Source organism: Umbelopsis ramanniana (genome assembly GCF_025399195.1).
Source record: "Umbelopsis ramanniana AG unplaced genomic scaffold K450scaffold_36, whole genome shotgun sequence".
In the NCBI taxonomy this organism is placed as follows: domain Eukaryota; kingdom Fungi; phylum Mucoromycota; class Umbelopsidomycetes; order Umbelopsidales; family Umbelopsidaceae; genus Umbelopsis; species Umbelopsis ramanniana.
The window spans coordinates 195970-222548 of NW_026252122.1; the positions used below are offsets into that span (position 1 = coordinate 195970).

The window sequence follows — 26579 nt, forward strand, 5'->3', positions numbered from 1 at the left end:
CCCAGTGCAATGATGTCCGGCCGTTGCCATGGGTTACTGTCGTCAATGAAACAACCCCTCCCCCCATTCATCAGCAGTTGAGAACTAACAAGGTAGTGCCGAGAACATAATTTATATTAAAAGTATTTGTCAAAATCATCGACGCTGATATTGACAGGCACGTTAGGTTGGGTAGTGTGATTAATATATTGCACATGGTTCGCTGGGAATACTCCAATGGAACCATCCCGAAGCCGGCCTTGCCACCAAGAGCTGGGCTCACGGGTAACTGGATCTAAAGTATCCAAGACTTCGACGGTAGCGCCTTTAGTAAGTCTCAATTCCATCGGAGAACCTGGTACAAAGTCAAACATGGCGACAGCGACTGGAGGTCGATCAGACATTTCCATTTGCACAGCCTTTGAGGTACTCATGCTTTTCATAAGTTTGTTCATCAAATAGGGCAGACCAATGATGGCAGTAAGGAAAATGATAAAAGGGGTTTTGGACAGCTTCTCTCTTGGTCGTTCTGGTGGTGGCGGTGGTGTAGAGTCATCTGTCGCCACTTGATTCTGCTGGGTGGCTGGTTGTTGCTGCTCGGAAGTATCGACAGGATCAGGCCGACCTGCCAGCTTATTAGCGGACCTTTTGATCCATCGAATTAGATTATAGATGTTAAATATGTTGCCAAGGTAGGTGTGGACATGCCCAAATTGCTCCGCAACACCAACCATGGCCATAAAGCTTGCATGTGTCGCCATAAACGTTGCATCCAGCATTTGAGCAAATCCTCCAAATGCACCGACAATTTGTTCAATCAACTCGAACGTCGCTCGTGTGCCAGCTTCCATGCGCTGACCGACTGTAAAGTCCTCAGGTCCGCCGCCCCCATAACCGTATCCCAGTCGATTGTAAGGCGTTGAGTAGCTTCCAAACCGGTTATAGGGCGAGTATGAATTGTAAGATCCATATCCGCCATACCCACTACCGTAGCTTCCATATCGGTTATACATTCCACCTCCATATGAATTTAAACCTGTGCATTCTGTGTGTAAGCATTGGGCGACGATACAAAAAGTGAGGTGGAGCTTTAAAACTTACTGCTGGTAGAGTTATACAGTCCGGCTGTATTAGCTCTTGTAGGAATTGCAGGAGCTGTTGCCAATGCTGTAGATGCTGAAGTCAAAACATCGCTATCACTCACAGTTTGCGGTCCTGATGCTTCCCAAGGTTTCGGTGGTGAAGGCATTTTAAAGCATTTGCAGCTGAATTCACTCAGTAGTGACACTGGAAAGGGGATTTCGAGTGAAAGGAATTACACGTGATATTGCATTGGTTGGTCCTAAGCACTGAGTTTCCTTCCCGCAATGAAAATGTCATAAGAAGGGACTCGGATTATAGTAGCGTTAGTAAACTTATAGACAATGCGCTTCTGACATGAAAAGGAGATGCAATTGGCAAACTGTGCGATCATGCGGTAAGTCAGACTCATATACAGTGAAAAGAGCCATAATCCTTTCAATAATGCCAGGAATTCTGCAGCTTGATACTTCCTGCCGTCAGAGCAACGCATCCATCGAATCTTTCAAAAGACTGAATATTGATCTACCAGTTTTGCAAGGATATTTTGTTAGGCATTTTTCACCAGCATCTATTCTAAGCACTCCAGAGGCGAGCAAATCATCTATTTTGCCGTTTGAGCACTTGCAATTTTTACATTAGATGATTACTACGGCGTTTGTTCTGTCTCATGGATGACTATCAAGTCCTACTCCAATTGTTACTGGCTTTAACATCTACATATATATGGCAGTGTTACATCAATATGCTGCTTTGCTATCATGATGATATCGTATTCCATTGGAAGGCTGGTGAAGCATCCTTGAATGCTATTTCAACTATCGATGTACCTGACTATGTATGAATCACTGAAATATAGCCTCCGACGTGACGGAATATGAACACACTGTTGCAAAGTCAGCGGTATACACCAGTTCAAGATCTACTTGTATTTCCATTATGATGCTGATGTTGAACTTTATCCTAGATGTTTGTCAGCAAGGCTCAACGCAATGGTTAGTCAACGTTTGAGAATAACTTTCCATCCATGTTGTTTACATGAATGATCGCTTATGTATACTGTAAGATTTCAACGGCAAGGGTGTCTAACGAATGGCGGTATCATAACTTAATTATACTTTAATTATGAACACATTTTTATTCCCATTTTTATATGTGGTGAGACCCATCGGTAAAATTTGCATGATGCCAAAAAAAAAAAAAAACCTAGAGAGCTGATAATCAGACAACCATAAAATCTATAAAACCTGAGCTATCGGTTACTTTTACTCCTCTACTCAACCCTGTTTACGCAATGAAAATCAGTCTTGCAATACCTAGATTTTTAAAACGCATTCGATTCAAACAAAGGAAGCACAAACTCGGCGATGACAACTGCTGTAGCTCCTCTTTTGTGTCATCTGATTCTTCTACTCTTTGTAGCTTTGGAAAGAAACGGAAACCTCCAAAATACTCAATCCGTCCCAAACCTATGTCTCCATCTTCCGTGCCGGCAATGATTAGCTACAGGGCTGTTATCTAAATTGGTATCATCCAGGGAGACCAAAGTATGTCAAATTGGTGCCGTGCAACAAAATACATTTTTACTTATCTGCGGATCATGCTGCTTGCATAATGCACTTTGGTCAAGCAAACTGTACAACTTCTACGTTATAACCCGCTTCTATTTACTTTAACATATCCAAAACTTTTATTCAACTTAATATGCTAAATATTTGATTTCTCCCCTAATACTAAACGTAATGGATTAAATTTGGGCAATTGGCAAAAAAAATTTTGTGGTATCAATGGCGAGCTGAATCAAGTAGTTTAGTATACATTCAAGTGAGATAGAGTAACAGATACGATACTCTAATTTGAAGGTTGCGAGTGATTGACAACGATATAGATAGACTTTGGGCAATGGATCAAAAAGAAATGGCATTCATTTGTTCTGAGTATCGCAGGAGGAAAAGCATTTGCCAAATGTCTTCAGTGGTAAATCTGAACTTCATGTCTTACAAATTAAAAACCCAAATGCAGAAACTGAATCCATGCCCTTGACTATTATTTCATCGGGATGATCGATCTAAGACAGGTTTATGCTAAAGTGTTATATATTAAGTGCGTCATTAGTCAACAATGCATGTTTGCAAGTCAGAGTGCAGCCAACTTTGAGATTGTCGCATTTTCATCTGACTCTTTCAAAGGATCAGCCTCAACAACAATGAAGGGTTTTTTTCTTCGTTCAATTGAAAACAGAGACAAGCTAAGGAACTGTGTTTTTTTTGAGCTGTGATCCGAAGAAAAATCAGAGACATCGAATCAAAAAAAAAACTAACTCTCCGACGTGGGGCAAGTCATCTCTACTCAGTCAGAGTCAGGTCGGCAGGAAATATCAATCTTAATGGTATTTCAATTGATTTCTAATACGGTGACGATGACGAGATCTCGTGTGACGGGTTGGAAGTTCAGGAAACAAGGTAATTCATGGAGGATGAATGCGCTGTTCTGAATTTAAACCTTGGTTTGTCATCAATGTATAAATCTATTATTTGTAAGCGAATCAATCATCTACCACTACCTACAAGTCTAAAAAGCAGTCAATAGCAATACACTTTTATAAGATGAATGAGATCAATTGAAGAGGAAGCGTTCTGAAGAGAAATGGTACACCTTCAACCAAAAAAAATTGGTAGATCAAGTCTCAATGCTAGTATGGTTGCTTAATGGGGTAACGGATTGAATCAGTCGAAAGAAACCCCGATCAGAAAACTTCCAGAGTATAAAAACGAGGATGCGTTTGTTGTTTCCTACATTCAGTTCCCAATAAGCAATACTTTTACACAATATGGCCACCATTTTCAAGATCCCTCAATTGAAGAAGCAAAAGATCAAGCCTGCTTCAGTCACAAGCTCCAAGTCCTCATGCCGTCAAGCACAACCAAAGGCTGGATCTACTCCTCAAATTCCGGCCAAGGCCATTTACCGAGCATTGCTGTAACTATCAATTACGCCAAATGTCTTTCGAAGTGTACGTAGATTATGTTTCTTTTTCTACGGCACACCACGACATCGTGTAGTGAATAATCGGAAGGACAATATGCCTTTACTACTATTACTCTTCATTGATCTGTGAAAAAAAATCTTGTAGACATAACATTTCAAGCTCTTCCTGAAATATGTTTAAATCTATTTTCTTTGCTCATTATATATATAGCTACTTCAATGGTCTTAAAAGCCTAATTACAATGTGTAAATACAATAAATCATTCATTGGAAAGAAAATCAATAGCAATCAATTTACCATATTCATAGGTACAGGTTTGGAGATCAGATCAGGTCAGGTAGTGAAAACACGGATCAGATTTTTTTAGATCCAGATCTTACAAATGTGCTGAAACGGACAATTTAGAAAAGAAAAAAGCATATAGCGTCGTTGTGTACTGGTCAGAAGCCTTTAATATATCAAATCTAATCTGAAAGTACGCACTCGTCTGTTGCTACGTTTAGGATGGTGAATCGGTTTGCTAGTTTGTATAGCTTGTTTTACTATTGGGATTTACTTGAGTGCGACTGAATTGTGGTCTCGTGTAGAGTTTCTTTTATACCTTTCTTTGGCCGCAGCATTAGATTAAGGTATATTAGCTACTGAGAAGCCTGTCAAGTAGAAGATATGCTGGTTTTCCTTGTTTATTGAAGGGTAAAATTTTGAAGCGTAATGATCTTTTACTTTGGATTCGTAATCACTTGATGTCATCAAATCGTCGTAGTTGTTGTTTGAAGGTCATGCCTGCTCAACAGGCGTTATGATGGTCAAATACGGATGTGTTGTATAGTATGAGGTTCCGGCACAAAGGTTACGACAATCAGCACCCTTAAATCATTAACGTGGTCTATTATTAATGGAGAGCATACAAGCTATCTGCTATGGGTAACCTCAATTGGAACGTCATGTTTCGTCTAAGGCGGCTTCGAATGACAGTCAAATCTAAACTATTTTGCGAGAGGATTGCCGGATCAAAGGTATACAGAATACCATTAACACGATTTGATTGAGAAATAATGTAATGGTATACCATAGCCCTACTTCTAAGTATAGCTTAAAAACGTTACTGATGAGATGAAGCTTTACCATGACTCAGGAACCATAAGGAAAATGCGCAGTATTGACGGGAATTAAAAATCTCGGTTTTTGCACACTTCATCTTTTGTCCATAAAGGGCAGTTACATTTATAATCAACACCAAAGAGCCGTATGGGATGGAAAACAGCATAGATTCATCAGAGACGAGGGTACTGTGGGTCAGAATGGATCCAGTGTTCAAGCGATGTACCGTACAGATAGCGTGAAAATCTTTGCGGGTATATCTCCTCAAATTTAGTGTTCAACGGCCGTCTTTGGCTCCGTGGTCCGGACTGTGTAAAAATGAAAAACATCACATCATCTGGAAACGCCCCCAAGTGGCACAGTTAATGTCAACTGTATAAATATGAGATGGTATTCTACATGGAATACTCATTCAATCAAATCATACATCCATAACAATGTCAGAAATTTACAAGAAAATCACTAGTCGCAAGAACAAGGTTGGGAAGGCTGCTTCTGTCAAGTCTCAGAGCACTTCCAAGACTACCCCAAATTCTCAAGATATCCCTGCAATTCCAGCCAAGATCCTCTATAGAGCCACTCGTTAAGCATTAGACGTCACTTTTAAGCTTCGTGCGAAAGTAACAACCATCCTCACTCTTACCCTTCATATGTTCTTGTCCATAAGGACACTATTTTTCAATGCAACTCTATATCACATTGTGTATACACTATATTTTTAATCATTCATAATGTCATGTGTATTAATGAACATACGCCAAGCACACATACATTCTTTTTAGCATACGTAATGAATAAATGGCAAATTAACTTCAAGGCTTTTGGTGTTCTAACTTGGAGTGAAAGGGTCAATCCCATCTTCAAACACTGTGGTTTTATTATGCTTTTGAAACATGTTGAACATGTATATAATTACGTATTGTAGATAGATGATGTTATTACACTGTGCGAACATCCCAAGATTGTTACAACGTTTATGAACCAGCAGTGTAGAAGAACACATCTTCCCAAAGTGGCTGGTAGTCTCGAATGGCTCCGGCAATGATGGAAGCGACAGGACGGGTTTCTGTTGCATCGCAGAAGGCCTCAATTCTTGGTCTAAAAAAAAAGCAACTAAGTTCAGTATCAATTACTTCACCGTACACTGACAAGACTGAGATTACATACTTTGTAAAGTGCTGATAGAAGGGCCCACGTAACAAGTAATACAGCAAAAGGTACGCGCGTCTTCCGTATTCATCAGCCTCTAGCGGCGTCATCGATCCTTCCTTGCGATTGGCAAATGCAGAGCGCATTAGGCCACGAGAAGTCAAATCAACTGCGAGAGACATGGTCCATGCTTTCCAAGATTGAAAGCCGAATCTCCGAACCGCCAAAACTACATATGCGAGATCAGTATCTTGAAAACATGGCGACGTACGTCTAGATATACCATTTTCTTACCATATACCAATGGGCGTACGATCCATGCTATCTCGCCGAATTTGGCAAGCCCTTGTAACGGCAGTACCAATTGATCTGGATGGTCCCATTGTTGCTCGGCTTCATTGCTGTGATAGTGTACACCACCAGTACGTGGATCGAAGTCGGAGGAATCTTCTGCTAACTCTAACGTGGATGGGTCGATATCACGTTGTGGATGACTTGGGTGCAATAACATTCGACCTCCGGATATTTTGAACAGCTGGTATCTACATAGTGCTCTAGGAACGACGATTTAAAAATCGAGTACTCTGGTAGTATTCACCAACGAACTCTTACTTTAGTGCCTCCAACCAGACAACAAATCGCCAGCGTGTCTTCTCGCTGTAATTCTTTTTAATCCACATCTCTGCTACGACCTCGCAATATGATACCAAGGTCAAGGTGAGAGCAATTCGCTTAAACTTTGGTTCTCGATACCAATGTCTCGTATATCTGTTGAACAGCGACGAAGGAAGTGTGATCACAGCAGCATGCCGGGCAACGACCTTCCACAGCAGACTATCATGGTATAGACTGATGAGATTGAGAACAGCGACAACTATTGCGGAGTAGTTAGTGGTTTCATGCGCTTGGGTATGAAATCGAGCCAAAAGGGTTACTTGCGTATTTGCGAGACGAAATCAGAATCCTCAAAACGACCTAAAGATGTGTGTTGAAACGTTATATTTTTATGTCTGTGAAAAAGCCGTATATCGTCAACGTAATACGATATCCTGACTTACCAGGTATGACAAGCGACAGTTGACGCAACCATGACTCCACGGTCTCTATTCTAGGAGCTTGCTTAATCAAGAATTTTTGATACTTTGCTAATGTGGCCATGCAAGATGAATAAGAGCAAAGCAATGAGGTTGGAAAGAAAGGTCAAAGTGAAAGAGAGAAGCGAGAAAAGTACGGGAAAGTGGCCAGCCAGTCTACATGTGACAGATTTTTTTACGAGGGCCGTAATTCGTATCAGTCAAAGGTTTTGGGCTACATCCTTCACTTTATTGAATGCCGGCATCCTTCCGAATCACTACTTGGGATCCAATACTGATTGTAGCGCAGGTTAGACCATGAAGGTTTTCTTTTTGCTACAATAGCCTTGCAGTTTTCCCTGATGCTTGTCTACTTTACAGATAATCTCTCTGCAAGCATTATACTATGTGTCCGTCAGCGTCTTAATCTTACTGGTACTGGCAATAACAGGAACAGAACTATCTCTTGATTACATCTTAAACTATTCAGAAATCAGAGCCGATACAGTAATGGGATGGACAATCACCTTGTGCTGGGTCATCAACTCGGTCATCGGGGTCGGGCTCATGGTGTTCATTGTTCAACGCGCCAAACTTATTCTGGATTTTGCTGTCACCTTACATGTATTCCACCTCGTCATCACCTCATACTACTCTCGTCATATTCCGTCAACATTCCTATGGTGGCTTCTCAATATCTTTTCGTGTGCTATCATGACCTTGACAGCTGAGTGGGCTTGTATGCAACGAGAAATGGAGCCTATCATGGTCAATGCTCGCAACGAAGGTGACGACGCCAATAGCGCCGATTCTGGAAGAAAACGAAAAACATCAGATCATGGCGCTGCCTCATCCGTAGTAGACAAGGGCAAGCAGATACTTGGCTCGTCTTCGACAAAGGGGAAGGGCAAGTATGAGACGATACCAATGGACGATATGGATGACAGCTCTCATTCATAATTGTGCTGATGCAAAGTTGTACTATATTTTTACACGTTATTCCTACCTCTCCTCCGCCATTTGTCCATAGTCTTTTTCACCTTTCATAATACTGCCCATTGCCTCTACATTAATTGTAACAACAATTTGAGGTACAAACAGATCGATATATAAAATAGAAATCACACTGTACAAGGAGTTCAAAACACAAAGAAAATACAAGAGCAAAAAAAGAGAGAATACAAAAAAAGGGCAGAATATTAGTTTTGTTTATCGAGGATCTGACCGCCTGTCAGAGATGTCCTGAGTTTCTTGGGTGAATCCACTTTTCTTTCCCATTGGATCTGTTCCCGCATTTGTAGTTGAGAAAACGGGTGGTAATTGTGAGGAAGCTGAAGGTGCATTAGAATAAACGGCTGGTTCACCTGTTGGAGTGAACCATCGGCTCGTCTCGAATTTGGATTTCAGCTCACGCACGAGAGCTGATCCTCCGTCTGGGAGAGGTTCTAGGTCTTTGAATAAGTCGTCCCATTTACCGTTACGTAGACCGTTCAGAAATTCGTCCCATTCATTATTGGTGAATGTCAAGTGAATTTTGCTTCCACTCAATTCTTTGGTCATCAAAAGTACGCCTTGACCGAGGATTTTTGTCAGTTGCATCATTCTCTCGCCTACCACGATGTTACGTCGGAAAGCTGCCCAGTTTGTTTCAGTTAAATGAGGTTCGACGAAAGAACGATAAATTTTCATATTGACACTTCGTTCGCTGTCGTGATTGACACCTAGTTGGCCAAATGACGAACTCATGGTCGACATAATGCCACCTGATGGAGTACTGGGTGTTGAAGTACCATCGGGACTATCGGATTTGTCTTGAGGGTATAGCTTAGTATGTGCTTTTTGAAATTGTTCGAATGCGAGGTATAGTCTAAAGTAGTCGGTGTTGTAATAGATGCCGTTTTGATTCATACCATTGTCCAAATGTGGTTTGAGATTAGCTTGGGTGGTCAGAACTCGTAAAGATGGTTCTAACGCTTTCGTTGCCTCCTCTGGCGTGTAGTCCTTATCTTCAACATCGTCAACATGCTCGATTTCCAGTGTAAAATCGTTCCCCAACTTTGCAGCTTTTTGATCTAAGTCAGTCTCGGTAATGGTTCGAAGCCTAGTAATGATATCGTCACCTGTCATGCGTAGGAAGTCAGATCAGAACAAAAGAAGTCTGCGTTCATGAAGGTAAATGAGAATACGTACGTCGTTGTTCGAATTCACCATGTCTATGTGGCATTTTAGTTTTTTTTGGAGGAACGCCTGATGTGGGATACCCGAGCGAGAAATTTAAATCGCTAGAACGTCTCTTTCGTTTCCTCAACAGGGAAGCTTGCGTCAAGACACCTTGTTCAGCATAGCGTCTTAGCACGGCATCTTCTCTTGACAGGCGATCCTCTTCGTAGTAAAAGCCGCGTTGATGAGGCTCTATCGTCTCAAGCTGTCTGGGGCCGAAATTGGATTGTTTTTGTGCCGAATCTTCCCCGGGATACTTATACTGTGGTTGACTGAAGGAATGTTGACGCGACGAACTGCCAGCAGGGCCGCTAATATGTGCATCCGTAGACATGGTTCTCCGCGTATTGTCTACTGTGTGTTGTGAGTTTGACGTAGCTGGAACAAGCGGTCTATAAGATTGAAACCCTGGACTCGCTGATCCTGAGGGTGGAGGTAAGGTTGATTGCGAAGGTTGAGAATGATAGTCCGCTCCAGTACTTTTACCAGGGCCAGTCAAATAAGATACAGAGAGTGGGTGACCGGTTGACATACGTTCTGGCACATTGGTTGATACCGGAATTGGGCTCGAGGCTGACCCATTTCGCGCAACTCTTTCTCTGTTGGTAACATACTCTTTAAAACGAGATGCAGCAGGGTCGTTTGAACTATAGGGCAGACGTAAGATACTATAGTTTCGAGCGGACTCTTCCTTGAAGAACATGCGATCTTCGTTTGCGCCTATTTCTTTATAAAATTTGATATCTTCGCCAAGAGCATAACAAAAACAAAACAGTAGTTTCGATATCCGTTCGGTGTTTGGCTTTTTGCGTAAGATTTGTTTAACGGTTCGAAACAGATCGAGTAATTCTTCATCACACAAGATGTCTTCAGCCTGGGGTTCAAATTGTTGGTGTGTCGGCGCAATGGATTCTGGGGCGTAGGTTGGCGATGAGACTGCGTTCAATGCCATGGTCATTGAAGCCCGAGTATAGGGTAGTTACAAGAGAGGAAAACAAAATAATAAGAGAGGGAAGCTTATTACCCCAAGTTCAAGCCACTTTGTGGTAATTGATAAGAAAAATGGAAGCGGGCACGTCACAATACCGTTAGAAAGTAGCAGCATACGAACAGATGGAATTGGACATACCAAAGGGTTATGAAGATCTTTATTACATTTTTTGGTTTTGATTCATGACTATATCGTTTTGTAGTATGGATATACCCTCTATGTTTCTGTTTTACCCTTCTACTTCTACCATAGTGGACACTATAAACATCCGCTTATCAGTGCTGGTTGATAGGTGATTACCTAATTTGGAAATCCTTGATACGGGCTCTTCCACTACTGACCGCTCCTACTATTGCCTTCAAGAAACTGCTCCCTCCATCTTCTGTTACACCATACCTCATTCTGCCCGTTGAATGGGAAGCTCTGCACATCATCAGGTAGCTGCAAAGTGACATGAAACGTACGCAATGAGAGACAAGGAGGAGGTGCTATTAACAAAATGTGACGAATAGGAATCTGGGGAGAGTGTATTATTATTGCCGACATGGGATGAGAAAAGAAAAGAAAGGCAAGCTTCTGCGATTTCCGCCGTCAACCCCACATTGCCCATAGCTTAAGCTAAAGAAATTCCACAAAACCTTAATACCCAATCCCTTTACCAAAGCAACCTGTATGCTCAGTGGTGGTTAAATAACTCTGACATGTGACAATCTAGCAAACTGTTGTTAGGATGAAGCTCAGTAGCCGGCCAAATGTCTATATCGTGTGTTTCAATCATCACTTATCTTCGTACGTGAGAAAGTTGTGTACAATGTTTTACCTACCCAGGAAGGATCAAGTCAGGAAACAATGGACATCAGGTATGTCAACAGCAGTACTGTTACAGCCACTTGCTGTCTGTATTGTATGCAAAGTCGTTGTTGGTTGTCGTCTCGAGAGTGCCTTGCTATCACTGTTTGTATTACCCCCATTGATCAACCTTTTCCCGGAGTTTTGGCTTTCTTATCTCAATGGTAGTGCTGTGCGATCATACCTCCTGCACGTAAAGTGAACTCATTCTACCAAGAGCGTAACCGATATTTCGGACATAGCCTGAAGAGAATGACACTTTTCATTCCTTCCTGTTGGTGGATAGAATAGGGAGGCTTAGGCAAACTTGGATGCATTAGGGCTCAGCTAGGGATTTTGCGTGTTGAAATTGTATTTAAAGCCCAGCCAAGGCCATGGCCAAAGAGCAGCAGCGCGCAAACAAAACCACATCAGCTGACGTGAGTTGGGTGGAAATAGTTGACAACAGCGACCGTTTTTGTGTAGATAGTGTCACTTAAAACTCACATGAAGTATTTCTACATCAAGCATATTATTTCATCGGAACTCGATCGGACGTGTCACCTTGGGCCTGATTGACCCCCGCCAATGATAAAATGTGTGATGAACCTGGGAAAGTTCAAATGTAGAGCACTAGAGGGTGTATTAGAACGACTTCGCCTACTAGAACCCATGATTGTATTGAAAATGAGATCTTTTGAAACGCTGTCCCAGGTAATTTTTTTATCTACAACCCATTTATATTCTTTATCGTTATCCGTTGTGTTGACTGATAAGCAGCACCTACCCAATTTGAATGTGGTACACAGCAGCCGATCCAAGACATGCCATCCGTAAAAAACGGGCTTGCGGAGAACGGGTTCTAGGAACACTGCGCATTCTGATCGTCTATGGACAAATTTGCAGGTGGGGTGAGGTCAAACCTGCCGCGGAAGAACGTCACTGTCTGTCTTCCATCGGCTGCTGCGCCATCTCCTCCATGCTGTGGAGTGACAGAAGCTTATATTGAGATGAGTGCTATGCTGAATGTGGTTTCATTTGAAGCACCTTTGTCTGGTTTGGATGTGCACAGATGAGATGCGACTATCAAAGAAAACCAGCCTGTCGTTTGTCCTCATTTACCTTCGTTTGAATGATCATGCAAGTTTGTTTGCCTATCAAACAAATTTAAGGCATATCTTATCACGGTGGTGTCTGTTTTGGGAGCTAGGGATTAAAGTGTGAGACTGGTGCACTTCCCGAGGCTTATCGTACTATGATTTTTTATCACTTTAATTTGATTGGCTAAATTCTGCCTTCCTCCGCCAAAGATCCCCTCCGAGATTCTTTCGTTATCATTCAACAACTAAATTATGGCCAAACCCCCTTCCTATCGCAATATGGTATAAAAGGGCGTTGAAGGCATCTGTGTTTGTTTGCTATTGACTTCTCTTTCTTTTTTTTATCACATCAATGAGTAGCAACGGTACCGATACTACTGCTGTCTACGCCTCAGAGTTTAACTCAGGCGATATTGCTTGGGTGCTTGCATCCACTGCCCTTGTATGGCTTATGATTCCTGGTGTTGGTTACTTCTACTCTGGAATGGCAAGAAGCAAGAATGCCCTTTCTCTCATTATGCTGTCAGTCATTTCTATTGCTGTCGTTTCCTTCCAGGTACGTTCGCGTTCAATTCCACAATTTCCCTCTTTTGACCTATGATTAACTTTACAAACGCAATTTAGTGGTGGTTATGGGGATATTCTTTAACCTTCAGTAAAACTGGTGGCAAGTTTATTGGTAACCTTGATAACGCCTTCTTCAGAGGTGTCCTCGGCGATCCTTCTATTGGTAGCCCTAAGATCCCTGATCTAGTCTTCGCTGTTTACCAGTGCATGTTCGCTGCCATTACCCCTGCCCTTGCTATCGGTGCTGCTGCCGAACGCGCTCGTATTCTCCCCATGATTGTATTCATCTTTGTCTGGTCTACTGTTGTGTATGATCCCATTGCCTGCTGGACCTGGAATGCCAATGGTTGGTCTTACCTCATGGGAGGTCTCGATTTCGCAGGAGGTACCCCTGTCCACATTAGCTCTGGTGCCGCTTCCCTTGCTTATGCTTTGATCTTGGGTAAGCGTCAAGGTCACGGAAAGGAGGACTTCAGACCCCACAATATGTCCAATGTTGTTCTTGGTACTGCCTTCCTTTGGTTCGGTTGGTTCGGTTTCAACGGTGGCTCTGCTCTTGCTGGCAACCTTCGTGCTGCTATGGCCTGTGTTGTCACTAACATTGCTGCTTCTACCGCTGGTCTTACCTGGATGCTTCTCGACTATCGTCTGGAGCGTAAGTTCTCTGCTGTCGGTTTCTGCTCTGGTGCCGTTGTTGGTCTTGTTGCCATTACCCCCGCTTCTGGTTTTGTTGGTCCCGCTCCTTCCGTTGCCATTGGATTCATTGGCGCCATTGTTTGCAACTTTGCCTGCAAGCTTAAGCACCTTCTCGATTACGATGATGCTCTCGATGTCTTCGCCATTCACGCTATTGGTGGTGCCGTTGGTGATGTTCTCACCGGTATCTTCGCTGAATCTTATATTGCTGGCCTTGACGGTGTTACCGTTATCCCAGGAGGTTGGCTCAACCGCAACTGGGTCCAAGTTGGATACCAGATTGCTGATGCATGTGCCGGTATGAGCTGGTCTTTTGTCGTCACATATATTATCCTTTTCATCATGGACAAAATCCCTGGATTGTCACTCCGTATTGATCCAGCAAAGGAATTAGTCGGTTTGGATGAAGCTGAATTTGGCGTTGCTGCTTACTACCACGTTGATAAGATCATTACTGTTGATCCCAAAACCCAAGAACCTCAAGTTGTCGAACAAGTCTCCGACCTCGAGAAGGGCAAGGTTTCTGCCCCATCACAACTCAACAACGTCTAAAACACTCTGCCATTCCTACCTACTGCATTCTTGTAGAATCTATTTTTTCGCCACCCTTAACCATAACTTCCCAATATGCTACTGAACTATACTCATCATTTCTATAATATTTGCTAATATACAGCTACTTGTACAATTACGTTTTTGATGTCTGTTTGTGCGCATGTTAGCGGGACCTCAATTTTCAGCTGCCAAATGTTGACGGAGGATGAATATTGATTGGATTGATCGACCAAAGCATTCGATGCTATAGGATAACATGAAATTTCTCATAAGATGGATCTTGGTAACGTTTGTTTGTCTTTTTAATATTGGACATGTCCTGATCCCTATCTACTTTGGAAACAATGTCGGTAGACAACAACAGTAAAGTCCATCCATCACTTGCAAAAAAAGATGGAAAAAGCAGTCCTGGATTGGGTTTTCGATTTTTTGGTCAGACCGCGAATTTCTGTAAACTTACCGGGTGAAGTCGATTTGCTACCATCAGAAAAATCTTGATGCCAACGGTAAACTTTCATCTCTCTATATAAGGCCGTCATCTCTTTTCTATACTGACCAGTCCAATCTCATCTGTTAGCCCAATCCCCTTCCTTCCTTTCGACATCGGGCGTTGTCATTGTCGACTCTCAATGTCCCAAGACGCTATCACATCCCTATTATACTTCTTCGAGCGCTGAGCTTGATACCGTCACTTTTTGGTTTATTTCGCAATATCGGATGCGCATGGAGAGTCCCACTGCGTGATGCTGGTGGAGCTATCGTTCTTCGCAGTACAGAATCAGATTATTGGGTGGCTACATTATGGGTAAGTTACTAGCTGGATACTACTTCACAGGTCTGAGGAAACTTGACATGCTAACCGCACTCTCTTTATTGAATGATCATGTTTAATAGTGCATGTTAGCTGGCTACTGGAGCTGGATTCTGACGACAAGTATGATGCGTAGGTGGCTTTACCATTATGAGTTGAGCAATGCCATCGTTCGATTGGTCACTCTCACTGCCATCAATTGGTCCATCTCTGCCTTCATAAATTCACACTATGGTCCTGACGCGCCAATATGGACCTGGATGACCATTTGCTTCATCCTTCTAGTATCCAACGTACTGAAAATTGTACTTGCCTCCAGTCCAAAGTATAATAGAAAGGTCGAGGACGTTCAAGAACCACGAATTAATCACAAATCGACCGTCGTCAAAGTTTTGATTCTTCCACTATTTGTGGTGATCTTGCTGACCATGTTTTCTTCCATGATTCAAATCGATCGTCTGCGCTATACCTCCAGCCAACTCATGAAGCAAGAGTTCAAGCTTTCAACTTCTACAGATTTGGCGGATTTCGGTCAGTCTGCCGTCAAAGTCATGGTGGTCGTTCTTTCTTCTTGGACTCCAAAAGGTTTCGAAAAGCGACAGGTGTTTCGAAACACAACATTAAAGTTGATGCCCGGAAACACTGATCGCATCGCTTTCACCTACAGATTCATTCTTGGCGAAGCCCCTTCAGCTAAAGCCTCATCCCTCATGGGTCCCAGCATTACAAGGGAGAACGATATATACAATGATATTCTCATCGTTCCTTCATCTGATCTGTACAACGATTTGAGTCGCAAAGTATATAAGGCTTTGGAGTGGACAAATGACTACAATTTCGACTTTCTAGTAAAGACCGATGACGATATCTTTGTTCGATGGGACACCATTAGTCAGGAACTGGCAACGCTCGGACCTCAGCGCTTCTATTGGCGTGGTCTTGGATATTGGTAAATGATCATTGATGGCCTTGCGAAATTGTCTGAAGCCATTTATTAACTCTCTTTGTTTTCAGGAACATTCCCCCTATCAAAAACAGCGAGAACAAAAATGCTGCCTTTGATTACCAGCTACCCATGTTTCCTCCTTTCACTGCTGGTGCTTTGTACATCTTGTCAAAGGACGTAGTGAACGCTATAGTCGGAACTCCTGGGCCCAGGCTATATACCAAGAACGAAGATCAGAATCTGGGCATCTGGCTGTTCCCTTATAATGTCAAACCAATCCACGACCGTAGAATTCAACAAGCTGATGTTTGTGAAGATGATATGATTGCCAAACATTTTGGAGATAGCTACGAGATTGGCGGCTCCATGTACGACATGTTGAACAACATTGAAAACAACAAGAGACTTTGTTCCGGATTCAAAACCAACTTGTGTGCATTATGCTACCCTTGCCGTGGAAAAGCCAATCATTGGAAAGATTGGAACTTCGACTGTGACGAAACGAAAGGTGTCACTTTACTTCATCAGCCTGAGATGACCTTGGTAACCGAAACCGTCAAGCAAGTGAAGGATAAGACAGAAGTTTCTGTCCTGGGTAAAAACGATGATTGGATCGTAAAAGGACTTTTGACCCAATTGACCTCCACCTATTCTGAAACGGATAATTGGCACTTGCTTCATTGGGTCTGCTGGACGACTGACCCTTCCACATTCACCGATCGTCACTGGAGAACATTGGAATTGATCTGGATCCACCAACCTCGAGCCGTTGTCTTCATGCTGACAACAACACTTCCCGATAGCTTTTTCGAAGAATACAAACGTAACGGATACAACATTCATGTGGTCCGCTTTAGCAAGGACTTGCTACTCAACTACAGATGGTACTTGGGCCCTGACTCTCACTCCTGGTTGACAGACTGGGACAAGTGGGAAAAAGGTCCTTACTTCTTCTCCCATTTGACGGACTACATGCGATACCTGTTGATTTACAAGTATGGTGGTACTTACATGGACATGGACGCTTTATGGATCCGCTCTCCTCCTGATGATAACCTCGAGTTCATCGGTGCAGACTATGCCACCCTCAAATCTGATGCAGACTGGACCTTAGATACCGATGGTATGTACCTTGCTCCTGGAGTCATGAGATTCCGAAAAGGCTGGACTGCATTTAAGGATATCGCCGAAGCAGCGTTTTCGCCGTCATACAATCCAGCATGCTTCAACTGCGTTGGACCACGTGCGATCACCATCTATGTAAAGCACAACCGAAAGTCTATGGAAGCTGCAGGATTTACCATTGTTCCCAACAATGTTCTCTATCCCGTTAATTATGTGGAAGTCCATCGATTGCTCGAAAGTGATGCATTAGCGGAACATGAGCTTCGATATAACATTATGGTCAAGAGCTGGAGTATTCATCTGTTTGGCAAGATGACCAATCATCTACCGGTTCAAAGTGGTAGTGTCGTTGACCTGGTCTTCAAGAAGTTTGATCTGGACATTCCTCATACCGATACAACAACGCATAACATTATTAGCTCAACACGACAGATGCAAACACCGTTCACGCTAGTGGGTCCCAAGAACTATATTTATCGCACTTCAAGTGCTTCCGATAAACTAGGAATTCCAATTTCGGATAGCCTACAGCAAATACCTGGCACTTTCCAAGGGCTCGATGTCATTTATGTACGAGGAGGACCAGCCAAAAGTAGATTGGTTTCCATAAAACTCTCCGTCACCAGTGGTAAACTTCGTATCGGTGCTGCTCATGGATCAGACTTCGCAGAGTCAACATTGGAGTTACGTGAAGTTACCAAGAAAGACGTCAATGCTTTATTGAACAGCATAATGTATACACCAAGCACTATTTTGGCTGCCAATGGTGGCCGTGATAGCCTTCAGATTGCCATTGAATACGGCGACGATGCGGAACACATTAGCGCAAGCATTGAAGTCAAGATATACGTTTCTGAAGTTGATGGCGCAACTTTCTAAAAACCCCCCGTAAAAATTCCACATGCCTTTCATACTTTTGACAAGCATCATCCATTTGCCTATTTGCTTTTCCGATCATGATCAAAATTGACACAACAAAAAAGAGGACCTGAAGTTCGGTAGTTACCTCTAGAGCATCATTTATTATTTGCATTGTAATCGTTATGGTTTATGGCAGAAATAGACATACACAATCACCCGCATACACATTAAATATATATATTTTATATACACAAACTACTATTGTTGATTTCACTGATTTTTGTACACGAGTTGATTGGGTTACTGATTCAGGACCTCACGCCCTTCGATCAACCACTCTGGCCATTCTGGCACACGACCTACGATGACTTTCAATACATCGACCCATTGTTTCCGCTCTTTGGAGTTGTCACAAAAGAAGTCCATGTGTTCTCCGTTTGAAAATGTGATCCGTATACTGTTTTTGACAGAACAGTACAAGCTGTCACTGTCCAGGCTGTTCCTTGACAACCTTTGATTGGTACTCTCTGACGATATGGACATCTGCGATGACATGATGGACCCTGGCTTGATATGTGGATGCAAGTCATTGTCGGTCGGTGGCAGCATCTCTATCATTTCAAGGACATGGGGTTCTTGTGAATGCGCCACTATAGCGTGGTCAACAGTCATGATTTCAGCTTTGGACATATCAATCACTGATCGTAGAGAATGGTTCGTATCCGTGTGTGAGTACAGTCTACCGCCAACCAATCTGAAAAATCGCCGTCTCCAAAACTGAAAGAGAAACATTAGTTTTGTAAGCTTATGTTTGTGTATGTACATGACCAATGTGTGCTTACATTTAAGTCGCCTCCAAGCTGTGACATGTAGCCGGTATGCCAGCAGGTTTCATGCCATCGTCGGATATTGAGGGCTTCCTCACAAGCCTCTAAGCTTGGCGGAAGAGAGAACCTCTGTAGGTTTAAATAGTTAGTACTATATAAAGACTAAGAAAAAAGATGTGCTACACACGGTACCTGTGAATCCACTCCTGGAAGATAAGCTAACTTTACGATAAGTTTACCAACCACCTTTTCGCGAATTGGTCGTCTCGCCATTCGGTTTCTGGAAGCGATCAGAGGAATCCCTGCATCCTTGTACCAGCCGTTTACAAGATGAAACGTCGCCGTACAAATTTTGCTTTGGCACTCTGACATTATATCCTGGAAGGATATTCGTACTTGTGCAAGCGCACCATCGTCACCATTAATGTATTTCGATAGACCTTCAGCTCTGGATTTCCTCTGAGTAGATAGAATCCGAGACAATGTGGTTGATCGGTCAGTATCTGGATGCTTAACATGAATGGTAATAGTAAAGTCCAAAAAGTCGTGAGTTTCCCTATAAATTACAATTCTTCGATAAGTATCACGAAAGCCGCCTTAACCCGCAATTCGCTGTTTTCTTACAGTTTAAACTCGTGGCCAAACTCAGTGTTCCTGCTCAGTCGACGACTAGGTGAAGTGTGTTCATAGGTACCTTCGTTAAGAACGCAACGTGCTTCCATATCGCCTTCAGCAAGAAAACGTTAGTCGATCTATTTTATAAATCACAGCTGCATTGTGTTTCACTTACGAGAAGGAAAGGGGAAATCCAAATCCTGGGCAGCAATAACTTTGAGGTATAGTCTTCCACGCGCAGATGAGTCAGGTGAGCTTCGGGAGAGTAGATCCATACTTCTTCGTCTTTCCACCCACGGCCGAGGTGCGAAGTTGGCTGTGCTCTCAATGCTGTGGATAGACTGTGCAGAGTCATCGTACGCTTCCAAAGCCTCTGTAGTTGCGTTCATCTTAGCAGCTTTGATAGCGTGAGCATCGGCTATTGCTTGATCAGCACCACCAGCTTTTTCAAAATCTGCTGACGCTACGACAACTTTAGACCTTCGTCGCTCTCGATATCCTTTTGGCTATGGTACAAATGATATTAGTTTCTTCAATAGTAAAATTTGTTCATCCACCAGATAGACACACTACCTTTTGCCCTTCTGCAATTCGCTCAAAGTCTTCTAGTAAGGATTTTTCGAAGCCGGCACCAGGCCGACTGGTCGTCAATGAAATCATATTTGTGACTCCCTCCGTGTAAGTTGCCCTACGAGAACCTTCACTCAAAAGCATAGGAGTTTCGTTGTCTTTTTCATCCTGGACATCCGCATTGACCTCATCCATATCAAAGTCATATTTCCCGTTCTGGACTTGTTCGCGACGAACGCGTTCCATTCTCTTGCGTTGTTTGTACCATTCAGAAAGGTCCATCGGTCGGGAGACAGAAGCTGTGTTTGTGTATGTTTTGGGCTTGGTCGGAATGCCAGTAGAAGATTTTGGTCTGGGTGGTACCATGGCTGATTCCAACGTCTCTTCAGATGTAAATTTATCAGATAATGCGAGCTTAGTTTCTGGGATCTGTACAGTATTCAAGGTAGGCGTGTCAGCTATCTGGGGTTTGAGCTGCTGATCTGCATCGACGACTGAGCTAGCTTCAACGATATTGGCTGCTATGTCGCTGATCTCCTGCGATTCCACCTCATCAATATCATTTACTATCCGTTCAGCATCTGATGAAAATGGTTTGTCTTTGGTCATATTTATCGGCTCGAAAGCATCCTCTTCACTTCGATTTTTCTTTAATTCCGCCAAGCGGCTGAGTACGTCGTCCCGAGAAATTCGACTACTTCGTTTATACTGTTGAGTTTCTGGCACAGGAGTGACATCGGGAAGTTCAGGAACTTCAGGAGCATCTGTGAAAGGTAAAGAATCTTCAGAAGAGGGTGATGAAATGGATATATCTGAATCCGTGTCGACGCATTTTGAGAGTTCTGATGGGGTTACAATTTGTAATTTGTTCATATCCAAAGGTGGAAGAGACTGATTTCCAAAAGAGACATCTTTCACAAACACTTGGGTATCGTCTTTGAACGCTTTGCTTTCCTGGGTTTGTTTTTCTTCAGTAAGGTCACTCTTGGCAGATTGATCAATAGCTTTAACAGGCTTAACATCTTTGCTTTGAGAATCCGTATGAACAAATTCATGCACTTCAGTCTGCTCACACCATGTCACTGTTTTGCGCCGCGAGCTTTCTTCTGTGTCTTCTTGCTTTACAATATTTGATCTAGGTTTTGTCGCTCCAATGTGGCTGCGGTTACTGGATCCATTTGAAAGGGCAGTTCGAATATACTGACTATTGGGTTGACGCTGAAGATCCATATCGTGTAGTCCACTATTGGGACGCCATCGACCGACTGAAGGTCGCATCAGGTGTGAAGAAACAGCTGGAAGTGGTGATGAAATCGAGCGTTCAATATGAAGTACAGAAGATCGTTGTGCGGCTGACTTGATGGCCAGCGAAGCAACTTCTATCTTCTTTGCTGGAAACGCACTACCTAGTTGCTCTAGTTTCGATTTAGGTAGTGGCACCTTAGTGTTATTTGCAGCAAAATTGTATCCTCCAGGGATATAGCTGCCACCACGGCGATGTGCTTTCACAAACTGTGGTTTGTTATGTTCCGTTCCTGGGTCTGACCTTGAAGTAAGCGGCGCAGGGTTTTGTGGATTCGCATAAACTGAGCCATCCGACACTTGAGAGTCAGTGTATTCATCTTGTTTGTCAACATTGATGGTTGACAAACGGACGAGAGGCTCCATTTCGATTGACATGTAAAGATTCAAAGCGAGGGATGGTTGAGTTGTGCACCCGCAGTTCCTTGCGTGATACCGGCGGTAAGGGTCGTTAAAAACAATTGCCTTTCCAGGATGTTTTGATTTCCCTCATCTGGGCCCGACAACGCTCTTCCCGTTGCTCTTCCACTTCATCCTATCCTATTATGACATAGCACTCACCTCTCAATCAAGACATCCTTATACCTGTCAAAGAACCAACAACATAGTATCCTGACGTTATCACTTGACTGCTATCCACACGAATGAAGTCACTCGGCCATATTGATATTTGCCAGACAAGTGAATAGAAATTTTCTCAGTCATAAAAGCAATGAAAACGCAAGGAGAGACTTTGGCTTCATGGTCCCGAAGTTCGGAAAAGGAGCGGTGACAAACGCACTTCGCCGTACGGTAGAGCATACGGAAAAATTCGCCCGGATCGCCTTGCCGAGCATGAAATACTGCATCGAGCACTATTATTTAATACTGTTGGTCCAATCGCTTTTAATCGCGGCAACTCTAGGACTTTTCAGACAATGCTCATGCAACTATAAACTAATATGGGTAATAATCTATACCAGGGTAAAGGAGCCTTGGTCTCGGTTACAATCACACTGATGAAGTTATTGATATCGAAGCTTTTTTTGCTTGTGACTGGACACGACAAATTGTTCGTGGCTTCAATCGGCCCTTTGTTTACGAAACTTCTCACCTTTCAACACACAATTCAACCATCTAAGAGCATAACAGTGGATGATTTTGTAGTGCATTTCCATCATAGGCAGAATGTTTGTTCGGCTTGAATTTCGCGACAGTTCTTATGTAGCTCTTAAATCAAACGAGTTGAATGAAAGTATGAGGCACTTAAATAATTAATTGTAATTAATTGATTCGATAGAAACTAGTACCAGACCCGGCATTGCCTGGACGACGTGTCGGAACTGGTACCATCCATGCTTTAACCCGTACCTATGACACTCAGCGAGAACCATCTTTGACTGCTAGTTACCTGATGAGATGCTGCTCAAGGTCACCAATAAAAAGTTTTTCTTTCCGTTCTATATATGATCTTATTGGAAAGAGGTAGTGAATTAAAGTTACAAGAGCTGCGCGATCTTTCTCTCCTGCAAGATATTGTCTTGATTAACCAGGCTATACAGAAATGTTTGACAAGCTTATCTATATTGTTTTCAAACCCGCGAATTTTGTTGCCTAACTCGGTATCCAGCGATGCTGGCACCTTCCTGCTGAAGCGTCCAAGACTCATCACTATGCTACCTAACAAATTGTTCGGTTGCAATCCATTCTTACGTTACATTCGTTACTAGATAGAATGTTCGTAGCAGCTATACTGAGCGAAAACCAGTTTACCGGCCTTCGTGATGGATGACTTTGTGAGCCGATTACTTTAGGCTGGCTGCAGGAAATACATATCTCCTACAGAGTGAAGACTTGTGGTCATGGACTGACCCATGTCCAACGCTGGAAACTTGTAAAGCTTGTTATCATGTTGTACGCAATGTTGTGCAGCTCAGACAACCTGTGGAGTTTCATATTAATGTAATATAGGACATAAATTGGATTACTGTATTTTCTAGTTTCTATACTGAGATGTGTTACTATAACTTGGGTCGTTGGAGATCACCAAGTGCCTCTGTGATAAAAATTCTCCACGTCGTACGGGAAAAGCATATTTTTTGTATAAGGTAACGAGATAATACCTCAATGAGAGCGTTTGTATAAGCTGTACATAGTCTACTAACACCATCTCTAACAGATTGTTACAAGTCTGAAAGCTGCTCAAGGTGTCTGCACATTCCCTTCTCTTGCCGAGGCTACCAACAGAAATTTGGTGCATAATCTACTCTTTACTGGAGATTGAGGATGCCATTTCTGCGAATAGTGTTTGTAAATCTTGGTATGCAAGCCTTAATGATAACGCCATTTGGGAAGTCGTGCTTAATCGTGTTTTGAGAGGATATCCCCTTCATCGTTTTTCTGTACCTGATATTCTGCTCCAGCTAAAACGCCCTGCCACTATTGATTTCACGACTCCCAGTACTTCCGATAGTAATCTGGAAGTTTGGACTGGCAGCTACAAGCAAAGAGCTGTTTTCACCATATATTTGCTGAAAGTCCAGGGCCAACTGGTGGATATCATGCGTTCACAGACGGCCAATACGTTCAAAGACGATGCGTCTGAGCCTTTGTTTGACGGGCAATTTTTGACGACAATAGAAGACCATGCTGGTGGTTATCTCCCATTCGACCTGGTGGTGTATCTGCTCAAGTTTTCGCAATATTTTGTCCCGCAGACCACTTGGGGCGAGGAGCATTCCACGTTTGCATTGGCCAATACATCTCATTTCGTCACTTCAGCTCTCTGGAATTTGTTCAACAAGCAATCTACTTTTGTTGCATATGAGGAAATGGCGCTGGAGGTTATGGAGTATTTCAGGCAAGAATCCATTCCGTCAGTCGATATTCATAAAGGCGTCGATGAAGAAATCTTGCAATACCTTCGCACCTTGAAGACACTCTCTTTTGCTAGCGCTCCAAAAGACGGCGACGAAAGGTATCATATTCAAGTTGTACTAAACACTAGCATTGACGACTCCGCTGAAGTGCCAAACAAGCTAAAGACAAGGTCTTTTGATATTGATATGGAAAAACTAAAAAATGGAGCTGGAAAGGTGTTTGCCTGTACGGTTGTATACGAAACTGAATATCGTCTAACTTGGCTAGTAGAAAGTTTCACCGATTATATGATTCAATATACCGGTCTGGTTGTCAAGCATCGAAAGCTCCCCTTATTCATGGATATTGGCTTTATGGACTTTGTAATTTATTCCCCACGCGACCAAAGCTTACCGAGATCTGTGCTTCTTCCACAACAAGGCGCGCAGAGAGTGACAGACTATGACTCCAACCTGAACGATTCCTGACATGCCAATCGATATAGACAAATATGTTTATACAAGACTAATAAATACGGTAATGACTTTAAAGTGAGACTGATAGATCAGTGGAGTAAGGAATATTTTGAGCCACGCGTTCTATCATGTATGAACCGTTTGCCTGGTACGGGATTAACCATTACATAAATGCTGGGTTTTTCGACTGAAAATGTATGGGTTCGGCGAAACCTGTACCAGACCGGTACCCGACACTCGGCAATTTTTAGGAGCACTAACAAGATACCTTTAGCACGTACCACCATAACAAAGACATCTTGATTGTGTATCGGATACGGTGAAGTGTTTATCTCCGCTCTGCATTTGCTGATAAAAAAGATTGTACCTTGTAGAGCAAATTTTATGTCACAACCCATGCTTGTAGCTGCCACTACCGCTGGTATTAGAAGTAGTGACAAAGCCGGGCTATCCGCAACTGGCTTTGACACGTCTAAAGTTGAGTTGACCCGCTGAAAGGATAGATATTTGATGGTGTCATCGACAATGCCTTGGATCATTTTATCACCACTTTCGCGCAGGCTCTCTAGCATTAGCTTTATACACAATGATCGATGGCTCATCTATGCCAATGCCATCAAATTTTATTCAGGACCACCAAGTATTCTTTTTACATTGACTAATTATTGGCTGGAAGCAGCAATGATATCAGCAAACTCGGGCTTCAAGCTAGCACCACCAACAAGGAAGCCATCAATATCCTCCTTCTTGCCAAGTTCAGCGGCATTCTTGCCGTTGACAGATCCTCCATAGAGAATGCGAGTGTTGTTTGCGGCTTCCTTGGAAACATTCTCTGCGAGCCACTTGCGAAGAGCAGCGTGTGTCTCTTGAGCTTGCTCTGGGGTGGCGACCTTGCCAGTGCCAATGGCCCAAACAGGCTCATAGGCAACGACAACGTGGGTCCAATCCTTGACATGGCTGGCAATGGCCTTCAACTGTCTGAAGCAGACTTCTTCAGTCTTTCCAGATTCACGTTCCTCAAGCTTCTCACCTATGCAAGCAATGACACCGAGACCAGCGCTGAGGGCATAAGCAGTCTTAGCTCCAACGAAGTCATCAGATTCTCCAAAGATTTCACGGCGCTCAGAGTGACCAATGATGACCCAGTTAATGCCCATATCCTTGAGCTGTTCGGGGCTGATCTCACCGGTGAAAGCACCGCTAGCCTTGTAGTAGCAGTTTTGAGCAGCAACCTCGATTTCCTTCTTGACAGCTTGACGGACACGATCAATGTAGATAGCAGGGGGAGCGACAACCACTTCAGTGTTAGAAGGGACGGAAGCGTTGTTAAGGATCTCAACCAAGGAGTTAACCTGGGAGAGAGAGCCATTCATCTTCCAATTGCCACCGACGAAGAAATTGCGAGTCATGTTGAGTATAAAGTAAAACGCTTAAAAAAAAAAAGGGTATGCTTTTACAAAAAGTTCGCGTAGGGGTCTCTCTTTTAAAACCACCGTCGGAACTTAAAGTATGACGTCGATATTAAATTTTCTCTTGAAAAGTCGGACGAGCTTCGTAATGCTTATGGGTGGGGCCTGATTTCGTATTGTAGAAGAAAAAGCAAAATACTCGGCCTGTCCGCTAGGATTGCTTTTTATTTTTTTGTGGAAAGTTCTATTATGAACAAGATTAACATGGTCTAACGGTACGGTAACTCATTATAACCTTGCCATCACCTTCTTTTGAGATCATACCAAAATTTTGACAAACAAGCGGTACCCTCCTGTTAGAAAAGAGATCTCTCATTGGTAAAGTTTTGTGGTTTCCCAGGCATACAGCTTTATTTGGCATTTACAGAACTGGAGTACCTGGCAAACGTAGGGATAACAGTTCTGCATCCC

The 26579-nt window shown here is 42.9% G+C and overlaps 11 protein-coding genes across 11 annotated transcripts; 6 read left to right on the forward strand and 5 right to left on the reverse strand.

Moving 5' to 3' along the window:
• K450DRAFT_289057 (uncharacterized protein) lies at window positions 1-1228 on the reverse strand (the record flags this gene model as incomplete). Its single annotated transcript, XM_051593553.1, has 2 exons — window positions 1-1015; window positions 1081-1228. The coding sequence occupies 2 exons, from the start codon at window positions 1226-1228 to the stop codon at window positions 117-119; spliced, it is 1047 nt and encodes a 348-aa protein (XP_051443704.1). The 3' UTR covers window positions 1-116.
• Window positions 1229-5968: 4740 nt separating this feature from the next.
• K450DRAFT_246111 (uncharacterized protein) lies at window positions 5969-7589 on the reverse strand. Its single transcript, XM_051589863.1, has 6 exons — window positions 7357-7589; window positions 7238-7273; window positions 6911-7172; window positions 6593-6852; window positions 6317-6527; window positions 5969-6247 (listed from the first exon to the last, which is right to left on the reverse strand). The coding sequence occupies exons 1-6, from the start codon at window positions 7454-7456 to the stop codon at window positions 6124-6126; spliced, it is 993 nt and encodes a 330-aa protein (XP_051443705.1). The 5' UTR covers window positions 7457-7589; the 3' UTR covers window positions 5969-6123.
• Window positions 7590-7602: 13 nt separating this feature from the next.
• K450DRAFT_246114 (uncharacterized protein) lies at window positions 7603-8466 on the forward strand. The gene has a single exon (XM_051589864.1). It carries the CDS (start codon window positions 7882-7884, stop codon window positions 8329-8331), a length of 450 nt encoding a protein of 149 aa, XP_051443706.1. The 5' UTR covers window positions 7603-7881; the 3' UTR covers window positions 8332-8466.
• Window positions 8456-10719, reverse strand: K450DRAFT_246116 (uncharacterized protein). The gene is made up of 2 exons (XM_051589865.1): window positions 9562-10719; window positions 8456-9491 (listed from the first exon to the last, which is right to left on the reverse strand). The coding sequence occupies exons 1-2, from the start codon at window positions 10547-10549 to the stop codon at window positions 8581-8583; spliced, it is 1899 nt and encodes a 632-aa protein (XP_051443707.1). The 5' UTR covers window positions 10550-10719; the 3' UTR covers window positions 8456-8580.
• Window positions 10720-11951: 1232 nt separating this feature from the next.
• K450DRAFT_246121 (uncharacterized protein) lies at window positions 11952-12465 on the forward strand. Its single transcript, XM_051589866.1, has one exon. The coding sequence runs from the start codon at window positions 11999-12001 to the stop codon at window positions 12245-12247; it is 249 nt and encodes an 82-aa protein (XP_051443708.1). The 5' UTR covers window positions 11952-11998; the 3' UTR covers window positions 12248-12465.
• A 320-nt stretch (window positions 12466-12785) lies between these two features.
• K450DRAFT_246124 (uncharacterized protein) lies at window positions 12786-14468 on the forward strand. Its single transcript, XM_051589867.1, has 2 exons — window positions 12786-13066; window positions 13135-14468. The coding sequence occupies exons 1-2, from the start codon at window positions 12863-12865 to the stop codon at window positions 14323-14325; spliced, it is 1395 nt and encodes a 464-aa protein (XP_051443709.1). The 5' UTR covers window positions 12786-12862; the 3' UTR covers window positions 14326-14468.
• A 357-nt stretch (window positions 14469-14825) lies between these two features.
• K450DRAFT_272736 (uncharacterized protein) lies at window positions 14826-18089 on the forward strand (the record flags this gene model as incomplete). Its single annotated transcript, XM_051593057.1, has 4 exons — window positions 14826-14834; window positions 14906-15133; window positions 15223-16088; window positions 16154-18089. 4 exons carry the CDS (start codon window positions 14826-14828, stop codon window positions 18087-18089), a joined length of 3039 nt encoding a protein of 1012 aa, XP_051443710.1.
• Window positions 18090-18230: 141 nt separating this feature from the next.
• K450DRAFT_246127 (uncharacterized protein) lies at window positions 18231-18978 on the reverse strand. Its single transcript, XM_051589868.1, has one exon. The coding sequence runs from the start codon at window positions 18894-18896 to the stop codon at window positions 18372-18374; it is 525 nt and encodes a 174-aa protein (XP_051443711.1). The 5' UTR covers window positions 18897-18978; the 3' UTR covers window positions 18231-18371.
• A 2966-nt stretch (window positions 18979-21944) lies between these two features.
• Window positions 21945-22831, forward strand: K450DRAFT_246129 (uncharacterized protein). The gene has a single exon (XM_051589869.1). It carries the CDS (start codon window positions 22127-22129, stop codon window positions 22382-22384), a length of 258 nt encoding a protein of 85 aa, XP_051443712.1. The 5' UTR covers window positions 21945-22126; the 3' UTR covers window positions 22385-22831.
• Window positions 22832-23542: 711 nt separating this feature from the next.
• On the forward strand, window positions 23543-24780 carry K450DRAFT_246131 (uncharacterized protein). Its single transcript, XM_051589870.1, has one exon. The coding sequence runs from the start codon at window positions 23926-23928 to the stop codon at window positions 24709-24711; it is 786 nt and encodes a 261-aa protein (XP_051443713.1). The 5' UTR covers window positions 23543-23925; the 3' UTR covers window positions 24712-24780.
• Window positions 24781-24900: 120 nt separating this feature from the next.
• On the reverse strand, window positions 24901-26143 carry K450DRAFT_246134 (uncharacterized protein). The gene has a single exon (XM_051589871.1). It carries the CDS (start codon window positions 26106-26108, stop codon window positions 25362-25364), a length of 747 nt encoding a protein of 248 aa, XP_051443714.1. The 5' UTR covers window positions 26109-26143; the 3' UTR covers window positions 24901-25361.
• Between the last annotated feature and the right edge of the window lie 436 nt (window positions 26144-26579).